The 21,735-nt window shown below is 40.6% G+C and overlaps 1 protein-coding gene across 4 annotated transcripts in view; it reads right to left on the reverse strand.

The window, feature by feature from the left end:
* Window positions 1–8,417: 8,417 nt before the first annotated feature.
* DSP (desmoplakin) overlaps window positions 8,418–21,735 on the reverse strand; it is a 39,175-nt gene continuing 25,857 nt past the window's right edge. For 2 of the 4 annotated variants that reach the window (XM_068670781.1, XM_068670780.1), the window contains exons 18-24: window positions 20,421–20,614; window positions 19,458–19,620; window positions 18,761–18,844; window positions 17,872–17,979; window positions 17,117–17,215; window positions 13,924–16,215; window positions 8,418–12,400 (exon numbers count right to left, since the gene is read on the reverse strand). In XM_068670781.1, coding sequence (XP_068526882.1) covers window positions 9,206–12,400; window positions 13,924–16,215; window positions 17,117–17,215; window positions 17,872–17,979; window positions 18,761–18,844; window positions 19,458–19,620; window positions 20,421–20,614 — 6,135 coding nt within the window. In that variant the 3' untranslated portion in view covers window positions 8,418–9,205. The remainder of the gene's footprint in view (window positions 12,401–13,923; window positions 16,216–17,116; window positions 17,216–17,871; window positions 17,980–18,760; window positions 18,845–19,457; window positions 19,621–20,420; window positions 20,615–21,735) is intronic. The other 2 variants (XM_068670783.1, XM_068670782.1) reach the window with 2 other exon arrangements.

The raw sequence follows: 21,735 nt of genomic DNA on the forward strand, positions 1-21,735 counted from the left end.
GAGAGGAATAAAGGAGGGTAAGGAGGGGTGGAAAGTCTTTGATATTTCTGGTGACCTGCTCATGAAAACTTTGGGAGAGTTCAAGACCCAGGTCTGAAATTTGACTTATTTAAAGATACAGATATTTCAAATATTCAACGTGGAGACCTGTTAAGCAGACAAGTCTTTTAAAGAGAAAATCTGCCCAAAAGTGACCTCTACAAGAAAGGTAAGATAGATCTTCCCATGGGAAATAAACCTCTCAATAGGTACAAATAAAAATAACCTAAGTAAGGTAACACACAAGTAATATTAAGTAAAATCAAGCAGATGTGTTACTGACTTTTTAACCAGCCTCTGTGCACATTAGTAGAGAAGCCTTGTTACAGACTGTCATTTTGTATTCTCTAGAGCAGGTCTCAGCTCTGATCAGTTTGGGACTCAGACACACAACCATGCTAACACAGTCTAACAAGTCCTCTGAGCCACACTGATGTCACATGCAAATGCCTTTCAGGCCACAGCAAAAGCAAGATAATTCAACCATTTTACCAGTTGTGAAAGAGGGATTATAACTCACTTTGCTTTTTATTTGTGGATTACAAGGGGCACACACAATAATACCCCTTCCACAGTGTAGTAGATGTACAGTAACTTGTGCTCTAAGCTTGTTGCACACTAAGCTGATATGGCTTTTACTTATTTCTCTTGTGTTGACTGAGACTTTGAAAGCAACATCAGGCAACAGAGAAATTTAGGGATGAAAGGGTGTTTGGAAAGCACTCCAACACCCCTCCCTGGCGTATGATGGATTGGGAAGGCAGCCATATACATGTATCTCAAACCTAACACAGCAGAAGTAACGTTCACACATGGCCAAACTTAAAATCTCATGTTGTGTGTGTCTGTATCTATCTATCTATATATAAAATGAATGAGGAAACATCTCTTTATGGAGAGATTGTGCCAGGATATAGAGCTGGATTCCCTCTTTTAGAGTGATGCCTTTAAAAAAGGAGACAGAGATGCCGGTAGAACCCACATTCTATGAAATTCAAGTAATTGGTAATTTCTGATCCTTGTAAATCTCTCCCTCCTCCTCCTCCTCACCCTCCTCCTACTTTTTTTACTTAACTATTTCTGATTATTCTTCGACAAATTGATGACAGGGACAGAGGTGACAGAAGACAAGTACATGTTGCTTGCTTCTCCCCAGATAATTCCTTATCTCAATGGGTCAAAAACTTGAGGAAAAAAAAAAAAAAAAGAAAAAGAAAAAAAAGTAAGAATTTCTGGTCCTATTCCCTATGTCATTGCTGTAGAAAGCTTGTATCCAGGGACAAATACACTTCTATTAAGGGGGTCTTTGGAGCTCATGTACACCTGTCCCAACTGGAGCTCCCAGTACATAGCGCGTTCAGCATTAGCTACAAACAGCAAGAGTTTTTTTTTTGTTTGTTTGTTTGTTTTTCCTGTTTGTTTGTTTTTTGTTAAAAAAAAAAAAAAAAAAAATGTTCTCTAGCTTTGTGTGCTCGCTATGCCTCCCTCCTTAGGAAAAGCATCTTGCAGGTGTGCATGCCACAGCTCTCAGACTGTGACAGCAGTCACCCAGTACTATGGTTTTGTCCAGCTGAGGTTAGAAAGATAAACCACTTGTTCCCACTACATTCAGAGCCAGATGGCTGTCCCTCAGTCTACTGGTGTAGGAAGAGGAAGCAGTAAACTCCCAGGGCTCAAGAGGAAGCAAGGAAATTTTTATAGCTCAGAAGAGAACAGAAGACAAAATAGCATTTCATCACTGTCCTGGCCAGACACTTCTTGTTACCCTAACTCAAACTTGATTCCTCTCAATCTGTCTTGATGCATAGTTATGCTTATCTAATGAAACACACCCAAAGAACAGGTATCGTGATTACCTGTCCAGGTAATCAAAGTCCACTGGATGGGAAAGAAGGACTGTCCATAAACAGAGAGCAGCAGGAATTTTTAAGCAGCCAAAGGCATTCCTCCAAGAGCCTGGCATTCTGCTAAGTTCCTGTTAATTATACACACACACACACAACACATCTGAAATTAATCCTTTCCTTTCAAAAACCTGATCCTTGGGAGTCAGAGGCTACACTGTTCAAACCCACATGAGTAAGTGTCTATGTAGGAAAATCTCTCTAAGAATAAATCACCAGCTCTCTGTCATCTGCCATTCTGTTTTGCAGAGGCTTTGGACTGTGTTATGCAAACAAAGTACAACTAGAGAGAGTTACAATAACTCACACAAATCTTGGCGATGAAGCCATCTTCATCCAACATGCTGTAGGAGGATGCTATGTGTACTTTGAAGTAAGAAGAACTGCAAAGTTTGCTGACAAGTAATGACCCATTACAGCTCAGAAGAAACCCTATCCTTGCCTTTGATGTGACCTTTACCCTTCTATTCATAGTGTTGCACATGCACTGAGAAAGTTGTCACAGGTATGAGTAGACAAGAAGGCAAGGAAAAGCAGGAGATGAAGAAAACCAAGACAAGGGTCTTCTTTTCCATTTTCATTGTTATTTTCCCTTCAAATATCCCCTGACAGAAAGAAAGACATGGCTCTTCTGGCCCACTTGTTCCAAAGGGTGGAAGAGGCTTTCCTGGATTATGGGGTCCCACTGGAGAGAAGGGTGGTGAGGTCCCCCTGGGCCTCAAGGACCACCTGTGCCAGAAGTAAGTCTTGCCTCATCTCATCTCCACTTTTCATTTTTTCATAACGACATTTCCTAGATCTCTATGAGATCTCAAGTTGTTTCTCTTGGGGACCCACGCTTGTCTTCCCCCTTCCTCTTTTCTAGATCTGTAGAGTGGTGGTAGCAATCACAGAGCAGCTGTACTTGTCTGCAGTTTTACCCTAAAAAATGCACTGCAAAAGGCTACATGAATAACAGTCATGCAGTAGTCTCATCCAAAAGCAGCTAGAGCCAAGCAACTATGATGTTTGATGTTCATCCAAAATGACTGGTTTAATCAGAACCCATTTCTCCCAGATGATGACATCCCACAAAAATATCATGGCCTATTACAGCATAACATAGCAAATACTAATTCTCCATCACACACAGCAGGTAACCATCCAGTTTACTTACTGCTTATGGTACTAGATATTGGATCCTTGACTGGAGCTCACACATAACACCTTGTAGAGCCACCAGTAAGAGGAGGTGGAAACCACTGGAGAAGAGTTTGCACCTTGTTTTCAACATCCCCTGCAATGAGCTTGCAGCCCAGTATCCAGAGGTCAGGGCTAGGCATCTATCCCAGAATGGCTATTTGAGGCCAGAGGTGGGAGATAAGAAACAACGCATTATCCAAGATTCTTATTTGTCTGAGTTTCTGCAGACAGTGTGTACACAATGGATATAGCATAGTCCTTAATGAATCTGGAAGCTCCAGTATTAACCTGAAAGAAATGGAAGCCTTAATGTTCCTAGGTAATAATTAAGTGCATTTCCTCACCCCTCCTTCCACCCCATGTCAAAATATTTGCCAGAAAAACAAACAACTTCAGATGAATTACAACTATTTTGAAATGTATTCTAAATTCCATGACCAATTTACAAATTAAGAAAAAAAAAAAAAAAAAAAGCAAGACATGTTCAAAGATTTTTCCTGATGTTTCCTAAATAAGAAAGATTATAGCAACATTTTAAAATTGAGCTTTATTTTTAAATTTTTTTATCAGCAAACATAGTTATCTGAAAATGAAGCATTTGATTCTCTCTTCAAACTCCTTGGCTCAGATAAGAAACCAAGCACTATCCCAGTTCTATCCTTGGTTGTTTGTAAAACATTTTCAGGACTCAGTTTTGCTTTTTTTTTTCCATCCTATGAAAACAAATACATTACTCTTAGTGTAATTAAAGATAAATAAATAAATAAATAGATAAATAAATAAATAAGAAAAGTCTACAACATTTAAAAAATGGAAAAACTGGTCTGTCTGGACTTAATGGTGAGTCTGGCCCCAGAGGACACACTGGATTTCCTGGAGTGAAGGGAACATCTGGGAAACAAGGTAGCAACCGCAAAGTCCCTACAGTTAGTTCACAAAGCAGAGTTGGCTTAGATGGATACCGAGGTCTTGGAGGTAAGATGCATGCTGAATGACAGCAAAGTTCCACTGAACAATTTTATCCTCTACCATTTATTCAGCCATTAAACATTAAATGCAGCTTCATAGGAACAGGAAATATTTTCATACAGTAAAGGGTTTACTTGTAGTCAGATCCTCAACTGTATTCAGCAACAGCAGCTCCTGCATGTTTTTCTCCAACAGGATAGGAAGGTTTGCAAAGCAATCTGGATAGGCTGGATTGATGGGCCAAGACCAGTTGCATGACATTCAACAAGGCTAAGTGCCAGATCTTGCACTTGGGTCATAACAACCCCATGCAGAGGTACAGAATCACAGAAGAGTGACTGGAGAGTTGCCCAACAGAAAAGGACCTGGGGCTGCTGGTCGACAGCCGACTGAATATGAGCCAGCGTGCAGGCTTGGTGTGCTCAAGTGGCCAAGAAGACCAATGGCATCCTGGCCTGCATCAGAAGCAGTGTGGCCAGCAGGACCAGGGAGGTGATTGTCCTCTCATATGCGGCACTGGCGAGGCCACACCTCAAGTACTGTGTTCAGTTTTGGAATTCTCACTACAAGAAGGACATTGAATTGCTCAAGTGTTTGCAGAGATCAGTAAAACTGGTGAAAGGACTAGAAGAGATGACCTATGAGGAGCGGCTGAGGGAACTGGGGTTGTTTAGTCTGGAGAAGAGGAGGCTGAGGGGAGAGCTCATTGCTCTCAATGGTTACTTGAAAGGAGACTGCAGTGAAGGAGGATGTCAGTCTCTGATCTCAGGTGACAAGCAATAGGATGAGAGAATGTAGTCTCAGGTTGCAGCATTGGAGGTTTAGATGGGATATAAAGAAGAATTTCTGTCCAGAGAGAGTGGTCAGGCATTGGAACAGGCAGACAAGGGAAGTGGTGGAGTCCCCACCCCTGCAGATATGCCCTCACAGAGCTTCCCACCAGATTAACTCTGCCATAAAATAAGTTGCTTATAAACTACTAAAGCTGAAATTGTCTCCAAAACATTACGAATGGAACCCCAAATATTGCTGTCTTTATTATATGATGCAGTTATACATGTACAAACTGTGCATTTGTTGCTACTGTGAGGAGGAAAAAAAAAATAAATCACAGGTATATAATTGTTAAACACCAGGCTAGCTAACACAGGTCAGAAAGTTGGCAGAGAGCCTATGTACTACCTGCCGTGAGGGACCTAGGAGTTCTCAAGTTATTTGGCCATGTAAAAATAAAAATAAAGTTTCCATGTATAACATTATTCTGAGACAGTTACATATTAGAAGTAAATCCTGCTCATCTGAGAACAGCCTAGTTGCACATAAACATCAAAGTATTCCAGATTTATATTATAATATATTATAAAAATATGTAGAAACTTGAAATTACCCCCCCCCCCAAAAAAAAAAAAAAAAAAGAACTGCATAATTTAACATTCACAGAATCATCTAGGTTGGAAGAGACTTCCAAGATCATCAAGTCCAACCTCTGACCTAACATTAACAAGTCCTCACATCGTCACATAATTTTTATTCTGTAAATATTCCCCATCCATCTTTCATATTCACAAGGATACACTATTAATCAACTAGGCCATTTGTGCATTACCAACCAGCAAAAGACAGACAAAACTCTGTCTTCCAGCACTGCTGCATTGTGCAAACTGTGTGGTCCTATGCAGCAGCCTTTTCCCAGCCCACTGCCTCAGGCAGGAGGACAGCAAATGCACAACATCAAGGCAACTAGCTCCATCAATGAAACCTTTAGAAATAAATACAAATCCTGTTCAGAGCATAGCCCAGTTCTCTAAGGAGCTGACCCTGCTAATAACTGAACCATTCCCAGCCATTGTAGCCGAGTCAGCATGCATGGCACTCGTTTCCCATTGAACAGGGACAGCATCACCTACCCCCAGGTGCAGGGAGGAAGCAGGAGATGCAAATCTGGAATATTGACTCTGACCCACAAGGCTGCTACTGAACACACCTAGCCCAGCACACCTCCCTTTACAGGGAAGTGCTTGCGGCCACAGGCTGGGTCAACAAGTCTACCCTGGCTTTTTAATATTAAAGAATTAAGTGTCTCAGCAGCAGAAATGAAAATTTCAAGTTGCCAGTCATCTTTTAAAGTGAATGAACAAAATTCATTTTGTCTTTATTGCAAGAGAGGTGTGGAGCCCATGAACACCCTTCCCTAAATCCTTACACTCATCTCTGCATCCCCACACCACAACAAAACACAGCCTGCCTACTCCTCAAATCCCAGGTACTGCTCTCCCATCTCACAAACAGGCACTGCTGCAAAAACCTACTCTCCTCAGCCCTACAACACCCTGCCCCTCTTGGTGCAATCACCTACCATGCCTCTCTCTGATGGCTAACCTCTACACCAGGTTGCAGCTGCTAAACTTCAGCTCTGGAAAGAGAAGGTCTTTCTGAAGCTCCTTCCTCAGCCCTTTTTTACTACAGAGAGGTCTCCACTTTTTTTTTTCTTTTTTTTAGCACCACTGAGTTGCCATTTTCCTGCCCCACCTCCTGCCTGCGCTGGTTCAGCTGTTACTCAGGCCTCGTGATGTCCTGCACCGAACACCTGCGGTCAAAGGAGGCCACCACAGTATGTTGCACTAGTGTCTGCTGCTGAAGTGTATGTGAGAAGAAAGCACAATCATCATAATTTCTAGGAGATGAATTTATATTTAGGCCATCACTACAAGTGGTGATCCATAGGATAAAAGGTTGATCTAGCAGTAAGAGATGTAATATGCAAAGACACAGCTTTAAACAACCCACCAGAGATGCCAGGAATGTCCTTGTGTGAAGCGTAAGCACAGTCCTGGTGGCTGTGCCACAAAGGCACACAGGATTCCACCATCCATGCAAACTGCAGGGGTACATGCACCCAACAGCAGACTTTTCTTCAGTAATGAACAGTTTTATCTCTCCTGTAGAGCCCAAGGTAACTGTGGCAAGCTTGTGATTAAGATTTTCTTACCAAAAAACAAACAAACAAACAAACAAACAAAAAAAACCCCACAGCTGTTTCTCCTTAATAGTCAGACAGCCATTAAAGAACTGGATCTTCCTCTGCAGTACATCTAATGGACTTCAGATGTAGACATAAACTCCCCCAAAGCTGTGGAAGTTCCTAGAAGACAGGTTGTACTTTCTCACCTACTTTCTTTGGAGGTTCCAGCTACTGACTTGTAATAGTCCATTTAATTTCTTAGTCCAGAGACAGGGGATACTTTACATATAGCAGAGTGTTTAGACACTGTTTCAATCTTCAGAAAACATTGGAAATGCTTTTCAGGTTAGGAGCTTCACTTCAGCTGGAAACAAAATTACCATAACCCCATCTATTCCTCACCCCAGAACGGGAACATGCTGCAAAATATGGGCAGTGTCATTAACAGTGATTAGCATTTGTGCCTATCAGTTCCCTCTTTTTATATCTGTAGTAACTGATAACATTCATAAGACAGGTAAAGCTCCTACAAATAAAGCTCTGTAGCAGCAGTTGTCTAAAACCATCCTAAATTCTTGTAAGTGATCACACAGTTAAGTACACAATGCCTGCCCCAAGGAACCGCATTGTACTGTGAATGGGAGAGGACAGGACAGTCTCAACCTATACAGAACATTTTCTGCTACAGGCTGAGGAACAGTCATGGCAAAAAAAAAAAAAAAAAAAAAAAAAAAAAAAAGTTTCAGACCGTGCTCGTGTCCTCTAATCCTGTGCTCTTCTTTCAGACAAAATCTCAGATAAAAGGAGACAGTAGGCAGCCAGCAGCCAGTGCACAATAGGCAACAGCAAACCATCACGTGAACAGTATCTTCTTGTCCTTTTCTCAACCTAGGCTTTTAGGGTGGTATTACAGGAGGTGACCATCCAGGTTTTAAAAGATCCTCCTACCCCACCATACTGCTTGGTTAAGCTCTGTCACTTTATCTTTGTTCTGCTCATTGTCCAAAATTGCATGGTGAACATGGGAAAATCTGACACACAGTCTCTCACAGCTGCAGACAATGGGCCTGATCATGAGCAGAAGAAATATGATTCTGGTCATCATAAAGCCTATAAACAACTGTGGAGACTGGCTTTCTGCTTCGAGGGCATAGTTTCTATTATCGGTGCTATCTTACATTTTCCTACTGAAATACAGAATCAGAAGTCTATATTCATCAAAAATGATGGATCATGAAAAACAATGTGCCTATACACTATTTTTATGACAAAGCTAGGATTTACTGCTCTTTTAATGGTTCGTTCTGTAATTCTTACATCTAAGAATATCCATAAGCTAAATTTAATAAGCACACAACAAATACTTTACAACTTCAAAAGTTTATTGCCCAGAATAGCTGACTTGGTGCAGTTAGATTTATATTTTTTGTTGTTACATAGAAATCAAGCAAAACAGTAGAAAACAGAGGTAACAGTAAAACAAAAGCCCAGCCTAATAATAGCCCTTTATGCTTAAGAAATAGCCCAAGTTATGCTTAAGAAAATGGCTAGCCAAACATACAGAAGTAGAAGCTCTGGAAGACAGAGCCTTTCAAGTTATAGTATAGATTCTACAGCAGTATTAAAGGTATTTTCTGTCCATATTGTTAGTATTTTTTCTTCACAATAGGAAATTGAGAAAGACCTATGTTGAGGAAAAAACAAAAAACTTCAAGACTTTAAAACCTCAGTTATCAGCTTATGGGTTGACAGTTGCAGTTAACAGAAGGCGGCAAGTGATAGAGTATTTAAAATATACAGAGACCCATTAAAAATCCAAACACTAGAAGGAAATGGCAACTGAAAGTCCAAATTCACAAATATGACTTCCTGCATTTCCATAATCTGTACTCCAGAAATCTGCATTCAAGCATTTTACAGCTTTTTCAGAAGAAAAGTTGAACACACCCAGGAAAGACTTAAAGTTTGTTTTGGCCATGTCTTTATTTCTTTTGTTTCAGCAACATGATTTTGCTTGGGCAAGTAACAACAGGACCACAAACCATATTGCTTTGGGTTTTGCTTTGGGTTCTTCTGTTGTTGTTGCTCTAGGAAAGGGGATACAGATTAATCTAGATGATATTAAAATGCAGACCCATTGCCTCATTTACTAGCGCCCAATAGACCCACTGCTGAAGGTTGAGTATGAGTAAGAATAAGAAGAGGTTGCCGATGCATCAAAACTTCCCCTCCTAGACCCACTGCGTGAGCCTGAACGTGAGCCAGAGCGAGAGCCAGAGCGAGAGCCAGGTGCTGAGGAGACATTGTAGGGACTGGATATACCTTTAGATGAAACAGAGGCTGCTTCCAAGAGTTTAAGACCAGTGATGTCTTCCACCATTGACCGATTCATTGCATCTTTGTAGGATATTTTCAGCTTGGTCTTGGGGCAGGTCAGAATTTTGGGATAGCTATTGGTGTCTTGCAACTTCTGGGCAGCACGACCATCAATCAATCCATTCCTAATGGCTTCTTCAGTGCTTATTCTTCCACGTACTTCTGGGTCCACAAGACCTCCAGTGAGGTACTGGAATTCAAGGAACCGCTGCCCAGCCTCATAAGGCAACCATTTTTCCTTCACCGCTTCAGCTGCTGACATCCTCTTGCGTCCACCCTTTATGCCTTCAAACCCTAGGAAGGCCTTCTGCGCTGGTTTGAGCCGTGTGGCCATATCCTGATCTACAATACCTTGACTGGTAGCTTCCTGAAGGGAAAGCCTCTGGCCTGTGGTAGGGCATATTATGCCCCCAGTGCAGGCCTGGGCTTCAAGCAACCGTTGTCCAGTGATGCTGTCCACAATGCCCCGCTGTATGGCTTCTGAAATGGAGATTTTCTCCAAGTTTTCGGTGTCAAATATGGCTGCAATGGGACTGCACTCCTCCGTGGTCTCTGAGAATGAACCACTCCTTATCATCGAGGAAGAACTCCTGACACTCAGCACCGTGGGAGACCGAGTCACTGACTCATGCCGAAACACCTCATCAGTGCCATTACGGCAGGAAATCATGTCTGCAAACTGTGTCAGGCTTAAACTGCCAGAACGGTACTGGTCAAAAAACTTCCTCTCCACCAGACCTTTATCAATAGCATCTTGTATATCATACTGGCTACCTGTTTTCCTGTCAACAAGGACTACTCTACTGCTACCATCTGATCCTGTAATAGTTATTTCTTCCCACTCACACTCTTGTTCAGCTAGCTCTGTATAGGTGTCATAATCTATGAGGCCTTTGCTGTACGCCTCCTGCACTGACATTTCCCTGTTTGTTTCTGGATCTACAATGACAACCCGGCGCTTCCTAAGGGTGTTCTTCTGTGAGGTGTGCACCACCTTCTTCTTTTCTCTCAAGGGTAGAAGGCAGAGACCTGTTGCTTCATCCTTTATGCATCTTTCTTTCAGCTGCAAGTAGGTCAAGTTCTCTTCTGTATTGGGATCAAAAAACCCTTTGGTGTCATCGCTTGGATCACTGAGGATCTGGTTGAGCTCCTCATTGAAGTAGCCACGCTTGTAGGCCGTCTCTACTGGCAAGCGGTAGCTTTCTTTGGGGTCAATGATTCCACCAGTAGCAATCTGGGCCTCCAGCAAACGAATGCCATGGCCTCTCTCTATGAGCTCTTTGTTCATTGCTTGAAACAGAGAAATGATGTTTCCAGTTTCTGGGTCTTTGTACCCAGTGACAGCTCTTTCAGCAGAGAGCAGTTTCTCTTTAAATTCAATTCCAACAAGACCTCTTTTGTAAGCTTCTTCAACAGGCAGCCTCACATTGCTGACAGGATCCACTATGAACCCTGTGGCTGCCTGGGCTTCCAGGAGTTCAAGGGCTGTCCCTGGTCTAACCAAGCCTATTTTCATAGCCTGGTAAATGCCAAGTTTCTCTTTAGTAGCCTCATTGTAGATACCTGCAATACAACTAGAGCCCTGAAGGAAATCAATAATTCTCTCACTCACTTCTTCCACTGTAATTGCACCTCTTTCCAAGTCATTCCTTGTTGACTCCTTAATAATTCCAGCCTCAAGCAATGCATCTGCTGAGACAGGCTGCCTGATCCCTTGGAATGACATACTTCTCTTCTGCACCGGGAGGAGGAGCAAGCCAGTATGTGGCTCAATCCTGCATTTTTCTTTCAGCTGCATGTAAGTGACTGCCTTTTTGGTGGTGGGATCAATGAAGTTCTTTGTAGCGCTTTGGCAGTTGTTTAGAATCCTATACAGGTCTTTGTCAATCAACCCACGAGATAAAGCTATATCTTTGGGTAGGAAGACACTGTTGACAGGATCAACAATCCCTCCTACAGCCAGCTGGGCTTCAAGCAGACGAATCCCAGTTTCTCTGTCAATTAAGTTTTTCTTGATGGCTTCAGATACTGGCACAGTTTTGCCTGAGAAAGGATCTTTAAATCCTGTAATAGCCTTTTCTGCAGTGTAAATTTGTTCTCTGTCATCAAAATCAATCAGATCCCTTGCAATAGCACTGTCTACAGTTAATACCTCATTGCGGTGTGGGTCTATCACACCTCCTGTTGCTGCCTGGGCTTCCAAGAGCAGAACTGCATTCTCTGCTGTAAGTAGCTGGTTCCTTTTGGCCTCAACAAAGGAGTACTTCTGTCTGGGCAAAACAGACACTCCTGCAATAGCACCTGCCCCTTTGAGATAAGGTTCAATGTCAGCAGCAACCTCTTCCACTGACCTCTGCCCCTTCAGCAGTTTATCCAATGTGACTTTGTCTATAATTTGACACTCATACAGCTGCATTGCTGTAATCTTCTTCCGCAGCCCACTGAACAGCAACTTGGAGGCATCAATACAGAAGTCTTCCTCAGTCTGCGTAGACCTGTGAGACCCATATGGGCGTTGCTTAAGTTTCTCAATCTCCCTTTGCAGCCTGAGACGCTCAGACTCCAACTCTGACTGGTTTTTGACAGCAGTCTCTTCCAGTCTGCACCGGTATCTCTCCTCAATCCGTTTAATCTCCATTTGCAGCCTTTCTATCTCAGTCCTCAGGGTGTTCTTCTCCCTCTCGCTCTTCTCTCTCTCACACTGGATCTTCCTTATGGATTCCTCTGTCCGGGAGTGCTGGCTCTTCCACTGATTGAGGTCATTCAGGATTTGTTGTTTTTCACTTTCCAGGCGTTGCTTCAAACGAGACTCTGATTCCAGGCTAACTTTCAAACGGTTCAGCTCCTCTTCTAATCTCTGCAGCCTTGCTTTGTCTTGCTCCAAAGCACTCATTTTTATCAGCAAGGTTTCTCTTTCTTGCATAATGTGACTATACTGATTTTTGGATTCTTGAATCCTATTGGAAGCCTAGAATTTTAAAGAAATAAACCAAGAGAGGATGGTTAGAGTTATGTTCTCTATTTACAACGCTCTTCAGCCTGTCATTTAACCTGCAGCAATCTGCCACTGGAAAATGTTCTAGTCACAGTAGTGCCTTATCCAAGACCATGGACACACAGATGAACCAGTGAAGGTGCATCTGTCCCTTCACTGACAGTGTCTCTAGTACCAGAGACTCCATTCTGTTACCTTTTGTCGACATTTTCTGTTGATTTAGTTAGTTCTTCATGGCTTTTTAGTACTTATAATGCACCTACATATGCACCAAGCATTCAAGATTCAGTAAGAGATGACCAGTAGGTGTACGCTGACATAGTTCTACTAACCTGGGTGAATTTACATCAGCTAAGGACTGGCCATAAGTGGATAAAAAGGAAATATATGACTCACTTTTTCCTTTACTATTAGTTTCACGTTACTCCAAACAATTTTACTTGTGTCCCTTTACATTTTAATTTCCTTTAGTTCTTCATATATGTATATATATATACACAAAACACCTACAGGCGTGTATGCACATGCACATTCAAATGCAGTCCATATTAAATGGAATGCAAGTTTACATAATTTGTAACACATGCGTATATATGTACACGTCAGACAATGCTACATATTAATATTTTTTAATCAGTATTAAGATTATAAAAATAAAGAAAATAAAAACTTAGTAAAGGAAATACCTGAGAACTGATATGAGAAAGACTGTATGGAGGGAAAGTACAGAAAAAAGTAAAGAAAAAAAGTATTTTCACAAGTTCTTACTTTTGTATATTTAAACAGTAGCTCTTTGAACAAGGCAGAAGAATGACAGAACAAAAAAAATGTTTTCTTTAACCTTTCTATACTGTCATCTCAAGCCTAAGGAACAAGGGCCAACAGTGAAATTTACAAGTGCCGTTAGGACTGAAGTGCCAACAGAAATTTAGGTTTTAAGTATTTTAGGTACAGCTGACTACACCACCTTTCATTCTTCCATTTAGTCAACACTTTACACAGCTAAGCAGCACTGTGACAGCTTGTTTGTTGTGGTTTATGATATGCTGTTGTGTTGTGCTTTATGATACAACTCATGTCAGCCTCAAAGGATGGCTTTAACCCATCCAAATGGGACTGGTCAAAACAGCTCTGGGAAGCACACAGCCAAAGCACAGTGGTACTCCATCTATTCTTATTTTCCCTTAGGACGGTTTTGTGGAGACTGGGGTACAGACCTAGGGTTTCCTTCAAGCTGAGGGCAAAGCCCAACTAGGTGACAGAAACAGTTTACAGCTTCCTATCACAGTTCCCAGGGAGTAAAGAGGCTAAGAGAGTGGCCAAATCCTGCTATTTGTCTTTTAAAGTTAACAAGGAGAGGGGCCATAAAAGGGATATTAGTCACAAACACAGTGAACTCAAACAGTAAGGGGTGAAGTAAGTTGGTTCAAACGGACATTGCAATTAATTATATATCGGAGAGATAGTAAAGCTGGGATCAAAATATGTGTGAATACCTCTAGAGCCTGCTTTTGGAATTTTTCAATTTCCTGTCTCAATTTTTCCCTTTCTTTCTGTAAATCATTAATCAACCCCTGAAGTTCCAGGGTTTGCTTGCTGCTGGTCTGAAGCTGATTCTTTAGTTCAGCAATGGTGGTATTTTTCTCATCAACTTCACTTCTGACCATTCTGAGATCATCGTACTCCAATCTAACATTTCGCAGCTCTTCTTCCAGTAACAAGTGTTCCTTGGTTAGGTTCTCAGTGAGAGACTGAAGCCTTTCAATTTCTATTTTGCACTCATTCAAGTTTTTGCTCTTCTCCTCAGAGGTTTTCTGTAAGTGCTCATATCGTAGGTGGGCCTGCTTTAATTGCTCCTGTTCTTGGACCAACTGACGGCGTAAAGTCTCAATATCAGATGTGTATTTTCTTATCTCCTCCATGTATCTCTGCTTCTCTCTCACATGACCATCTAATACTTCTCTTTGGTGTCTAAGGTCATCTTCATTCCTCTTCTTTACAATAGACACTTCCTCTATCTGCTGTGTGAGATTAGTTATTTTAACTGATTGCTCTCTCAGAGATCTCCTCATGCTTTCTATTTCCTCTTCCAGTTTCTTCCTCCTGGCTGTCTCTTCCATTACACTTTTATTCTGTCTGCAAAGTTCCTCTTCCAGCTTATGTTTCTGGATCTGCAAGTCTTTTACAGTGCTTTGGAACTTTGCACTTTCTTGATCCCTGCCTTTTTTCTCTTGCGAAACTCTTTCATAGTCAATTTTCAATCTGGCCAGCTCCTGCTCTTGGATCCTCAGCTTGTTAATTGTCTCAGTAGCGCTCGTGTTTGCTTTCTGCAGGTCAAACTGGACTCTTTTTAACTGACTGTTCTCATCCTCTAGTTCTTTTCTTTGACTTGTTTCTACATCCAACAACTTTCTTAGCCTTTCAATCTCTTTGTTTCTCTCTTTAATGGTCTTAGAAGCATCATCAAGTGACTGTTTGTATCGCATGCTTTCATCAGAGTGCCTTTGAATAACTTGTTTTAGCTCAATCTCCAGCTGCTGTTTCTTCTGAGAAAGCTCTGAGCCAGCTGCCTTCTGTTGCTGAGCATTCTCTTCTATTTTCCGTAGATTATCTGTTGTTTGACTTATTGTATTCTTCAGTCTCCTGATTTCCTCACACAAATTCCTATTTTCTCTCATGGCATTATCAAGCTGTGTTCTATAATTATTAGTGTCCTCTTCCTTTTGCATGGTAACCTGGTGAATTGTGGTCTTTGTGATATTAATCTCAGTTTCATATTTGTTCTTTAAGCTAATTATTTCCTCATCATAACTGTTCCTTACCTTAGCCAACTCATTTTCAAGTTCCCATCGGCTTTTAGCCTCTTCCTGAAGCTGAACCTTTAGCCTTTCCAGCTCCTTAGTTTTATCCTGAATAGTAGAGGCAGCCTCTTCAAGAGCCTGCTTGTACCTTGAGTTGTCTTCACCACGAAGCTGAATGATTTGTTTCAGCTCCAGCTCTAACTGGTGCTTTTGCTGTGACACCTCGGAACTGCAAGCCTTGTGCTGAAGAGCATCTTCCTCTGCCCTCCTCCGCTGATCTGTGGTTTGCAGAATGGCATCATTCAGCCTCACAATCTCATCCTTAAGGTCTCTGTTTTCTCTTGTCAGTCTGTCAACCTGGGCTCTGAGACCTTTTGCATCATCATCTTTCTGTGCAGCTATCTGCTGGATTGTGGTCTTCTTAATATTAATTTCAGTTTCATACTTGTTCTTTAAATTACTCATCTCCTCGCTAAACTGGTTCCTTACCTTAGCCAGCTCATTTTCATATTCCCTCTTCCGTGTGCCTTCGTCCTGAAGAAGAACCCTTAATCTTTCTATCTCGTACTCCTTCTCCTTGATGACCTTCTCAGACTCTAATTTTTGCCAACCAAGGCTGTCTTTCTCATTTTGTCTTGTTTTCTGCAGCTGGTCATAGTCATTCTTCTGCTGCTCATATCTGTCCTCCAGCAACTTCCTTTTCCTTTTCTCATCTTCAGTCTCGTAAGTCAACCTGGTTATTCTGTCATTTAGATCCTTTATTTGAGCATAGCATTTGTCCAGGTTTTGCTTAGCAGAATTTCCATCCATTTCAGCCTGCCTTTTCATCTCCTCCAAACTCATCAGCTTTGCTTTGAGCTGAGAAATGTCCATCTGGTACTTCTGTAGATTTTGTTCCAGGAATTTATGTTTGTTGTTTGTTTCTGAATTCGAATCCCTGGCAAGTCTGAGTTCTTCTTCCAAGAGTTCAATTTTGGTGGCTTTCATCTGCAAAACAATAACAGAAAAAGAAGAGGGGGGGGGGAGAGAGGGAAAAAAAAAACAAACAAACAACACAGACATGTGACAACTGTTTCAAAGTTATCAAAAGCAATACAATATATAGTCACAAATCTAACAACTTACAAGATATGTCTATAGATGTTTTTTCTTTGCTTCAGTAATAGCTCAAAGTCTTTTTTTTACTTAAAGTCATTAAAGCAATTTCTGGAAAATTCATTATTTATCCAGATTCAGATCTTATTCAGAAACCAACATAATGAATTTCAGAGGGAAACAATACTTGATGGAGGAGGGAGATGTAATACAGTTGGTAAAATCTGATGTACAAAGAGATCACCAGCAAAATATTAAATAGCCTCAGTTAGAATCTCCATCTTTTTCAACTAGGGGATGCAAATCACCTGTATATCACATCTTAAACAGTCTTCCCTGTTTCCTCTAAGCTGAATGGAGTTACTCCATTTAAAACATTAGATACCAACACTGTAGATACGGCCTGAAATGAGGTGTGGCCCCTTAACCACGAGGAGTAAGCTTTCAGCACTGAGATAACTGTATTCTTACTGAGGTCAACACTCTGGGAGGAGAAGAACCTCCTGCATGCTTTATCAAGCACCTCCTATTTACCACAAAGGCTTTTGTTCTTCACCTCACGTGTGACCTTGGAGGTAACTCTACGAGATACTGTACTCTTTGAAAAAAGTTGCATGAAACTGCTCACATGCCTCTTTTGTGGCATACCACTGAGCCTCCTGTTGCTTGAGAAAGCCCAGGGTTTAGTTTTGTGAACTGTTTAGCACTGTACTAAAGCATAAAGTCTTCAATCAGTGATAGTGCTAACCTGTGATAAAAATAGAAAGTAAAGGAAATAAAAGAGGCAGATTACCTTCAAGTCCTCCATGCTTTTTAACATTTCACTTAAGAATTTGTAATAGTCTCCTGATCTTGTAAGAAGCTCTATGTAGCGAGCCTGAGCCTCACTAGCCTTGAAAAGAAAAAGGGAATTGTTATCAGCTTGTATTAGAGAGTTAGATATGAGCATACCTATGCCTCAGACCATTTAAAGAATTCCAGTCCACTTGACAGCGCATGCTACTTGACAAAGTAAAAAAGCTAACTAAGTCTCCTCCTCACAACTCCACATGACTTTCTGGGGATCCCAAGTACACATATTCTCCCTTCTGATAAACCCACACCTTTTTCAATATTATTTTCCCCCACGGTGCATATGATATTAAATGCAAGGCTCCATCCCCTGGTTCTTCATGCTCTTCCTGTCTGACAGTCACAAGTAACCTAAGTTAAACTTTAATAGTGGTTAATTCCCAGGTTGAAAGTGACTAAATCACTTGGGGCATGAATCTTACTTTCTCACAACATGTATATAATGGACATTGAGTAGGAAAGAGGTAAATCCCTGAGGGCTATTCTACTGTCTAAATGAGCCCAAGTATGATTTTGCACTGCAGCAACTATTCTGCAGTAATTACTTTTGCATATGTGCTTAGTACACATTACCAATGACAGTGCTAATTATTAGTATATAGCTGGATATGACTCACAATGATGAATAAATCTGCTCATGCTGATGAATGAATAAATGTAAATTCAAAAGACTGGTGAGGGAGGAAGGAAAGATACCTCTTGCAGAATCAGCACTGCAGGAGACTGAACCACACACTTCTTGATAGGTATGTTGAGCAACGTTTCTAATCCAGAACTGTAGGAAGCAACCTGAAGCTCATAATCCTGTAAAACAGCAGGGAAAAGTTAAGAACCATTTAGCAACTGCCGAAGAACTCTCTGGGGATCTGCAAATGCAAATAAAGGGTTGTATGGGGATTCTTTTGTTTAAATAGCTACATTCTCCCTTGTTTATTTCTGGACATGTACAAACGACCCTCTCATTTGTGACCTCTGTCACAAAGGCTCATCAGTTCAAGGTTCATAGAGGGGAATGACACAACATAAGCATTTTGCAAAAACAGCAAGATACGTGGTCCGTTAATTGAGGGCTATCCTTCTAGAGGTGGAAAAATTCATGGGAGCAACTAGTCTAGGTAGTGTTATCAACCAAAACTTCAGAGACTGTGTCTCTTCCATATCATTTTTGTCACACCATATATAGCAAGATCTTTCTCACAGAAACTAAGGCCATTCCTCCTGCTAATCTGTATTTATCTTGCCTCCTAGACCAGATCATAATGAGACCTACTTTCTAAAAGTAGAGAACAGATGGGTAGCTTATTTTTAAGATGTGAACTGGAAAGGTTGGTTTGGCTAGAAGGATGTTTTAATTCTCCTGAAGAGAAGCTTTCATTGGTATCTCCCAAATCGTCCTGCCATTTTCAAGTGGCAAATACACTTGATTACTTTCCTTATGTTTTGTACACAGAAGTGTTTTACCCCAGCGACTTCTGCACACACACAGACCAAAGAACTAACATTTCACCTGCCAGAAGAGCAGAGACAAGGGGATGTGCCTGACCATGAGAAACCACACCCTGTAAAAAAGCTGAAATCCAAGTACCTTAATTGCAGCTGAGCACTGATCTGCATGCTTGAGAAGCTCCTCAACTTTGTCTCGCTTCCCACAGATTTCACTGTGCAAGTTCTGTCAAGAAAAAAAAAAGTGAGCTGTGAAGCACTCCCTCAGATTTGCCAGCATTTCCTCTCCTCTACGCACTGCCTCCATCAGAAGGTATCTGCAGTGTGAGACCACTGCAAACCCAGAGGTTTAGACCTGAAATGATGTGTAGCAATGCCATTTCCACAAAGGCAAGCACATTGCATATGAGAAAGCTGTTCTCCAAAAGAATGCCTACCAACTGAACAACCTACTGAGGTGGGGAGGGACAGTTGCTTGACTCTAACTTACACATATTTGCCCCGTTTTTAATTTTATTTGGGGGCTATAATCTGTCCCATAAATTGCAAAATCATACCGTTCCTTGAATTAATTCAAAGCTGCTGTGTATGTGTCAGTCATTGTGCAGGAGACAAGCACAGTCTTGTTCATAATCTGTAGCAGTACTGACAGAAAATAACAAGTATAATAATATTTTCTCTTTCCTAACTTCTACACATGTGGTGTTTTTTAGTAGCTTGCACATTGTAATTCAAAACAGGCCACTGTGTTGAGGACTGCACTGATAGTGGTAGTTTCTGAATAGCAAAGCGATTTAAAGCCCAGTTCATTGCAGACAACTCAGTCAGGTGTTGCATACCTTCTGGTCATGTAGATATCTCATGATAGTGTTGGAATCGCACAGCTTCATGGACTCGATAGAATCCTGCCTGCGTTTGGCATCACATATCCATTTGCAAAGAGCCTGATATAGATCTCGGTAAGTTTTCAGCTGTTTGATCTGCCTTTCTAAATCCCATGATCTAGAAAAAAAAAAAAAAAAGGGAAAACTGTCAAAATGGGAAGTGCATTTTCTTTCTTTAAACATTTTTCAGTAGTAAGACACCTTGATAAATATAGTAATAAACTAAGTAAAACAATGGGCAGCTCTAAAAGGAGATTCTGAACAAGAATATTAAGTAGAAGAGTATTGTACTTGTTAATGGTCACCTAATAAGAGTTTTTAGTCCCTTACTTTTGAATATTTTGCACTATATAGTGGTTGGCACTTTCTGTCAATTAAGTATGGGATGAAAAAAATCTTGCAGAGGTAAGAACCAAGGTAACTGACTTCAGTACACTTGTTCCCAATTTTCACCAAAACAAGCAGCAACTACTCAATTTTTATCACTAGGACCAGATTTGGTCTGAATTTAAAAAAAAAAAAAAACATATATATATATATTATATGATATATATATGATATATATATATATATATCAGAATATGCCTTCAGTTCAATAAAGTTATATATTTATTTTTTTCTCTTAGTTCTCAGTTTTTGTGCTTTATTTTTTTTACCCCTCAGGTAAAGGGTATTTAGGAATAAGCCTGATTGCTTACATAGGCTCTACATTTTCTTGCTTTGTCTTACATAATTTCTTATAAAGCATGTTCAACTTATTCACAGTTACTATTTACAATTTACTACAGTCTTACTGCCCCCAAATCATCATTTGTACAACTTCACTTCCAGAAAATATTAGTTCTTTTAGACTTACTGTTAAGATGATCTTAGTAGTGATAGCAATAAGGAAGAAGCTACTAGGAAATTTGAGCAAACCTGTTATCTATCTGCTTTTCAGCCCTCTGCCAGCGGTCTATTAGTTGGGTAACTTTGTCAGAAAACTTTCCAATGTCCATATCATACAAGGTATATGACTGGCAAGACTGAGAGTGAATCTGAAGCATTTTCTGCAGTTCATTTTCAAGGGCATTCAACAGCGACTTCTTCATGTTTAGATCAGCTTTCATTTTCTGGAGGAAAAAATAATAACATCATACTTTTTCTTCAGAGGATACTCAAACTTAATTATCAACAGCATGTACAGTGTGTTGGGATCTAAATACTCTGTTTCTAATTCAGCATAGTATGTATGTTGATGCGAACTGGAGTTAACTTATTTAAAGTGAAATATACCCTTTGGTACTTATTCTCAAATAGTTTACAGAACCAAAGCCTTCTCATGCTATACTTTTCCATCATTTCAGTTTCAGATGGCATCATGCCATCATTTCAGTTTCTCAGAGCTATTTGAGCAGTTCCCAAAAAATACCCTGCCTTGCTTGTTCCTAGAAACAAATGACTAGAAAATTTCATTGCAGTGTAAATAGCTGTAGGATCAAGACTCAGAATTGCCATACACAGTTTTTAAAATACTTTTTTATTTTTTTTAATATTAGCTGAAGATCTGCACTGATTGTTTATGTTGTTTCTTTTTTTTTCCTTTCCTGATTTTCATTTTCATAAATATCTTACACAGAGATGTTGCTCTACACACACATAGTGGTATGTGTTCACAAACTTGCATACTGTTGGGTAACACCAAACAATGCAGGCAGTGCTCTCCATTGCATCCCCCAGACATGGGGATGACTACCTCCTTTGATAATATGCTCAAGCATTTATTTTTGTGTTAAAAACAACTCCCAGCAACTGAATTTGCAGCTTTCAGGTAATATGGTAGAAGAATAACCTGGTTGTGCTCCATTTGTGCTACCTACACACCTTTTCCCTACTTCACCGAAGAAGAGAAAAGGAAGGAGGAGCAATTATTCCAACTAAAGTCACTCAGTGCAAAAAAGGACCATCTCAATGCCAGATAAAGATTGCTTCTGCAAACCATCTTTGTGAACAGCAAAGTGATTACTCCTTGCCTTATCTAGGATGAGAAGTTCTCACTGTCAGATTTGAAATGGACTCTACAGCAAAAACAGGACACAATAACACACTCATTTACTTGTCACTTGTTAGAACAAGCTTTTCTGCAATAAAGGAAAAATTGCCTTCAAATCTAGCTTCATAAGTGACATGAATAAACAAAGATAATCTTGTTCAGAAATGGTTTATGGAGACCTTCCATGCTCCTGGCTTTGCT

The sequence above is a fragment of the Anas acuta genome, chromosome 2 (assembly GCF_963932015.1).
Source record: "Anas acuta chromosome 2, bAnaAcu1.1, whole genome shotgun sequence".
NCBI classification, from domain to species: domain Eukaryota; kingdom Metazoa; phylum Chordata; class Aves; order Anseriformes; family Anatidae; genus Anas; species Anas acuta.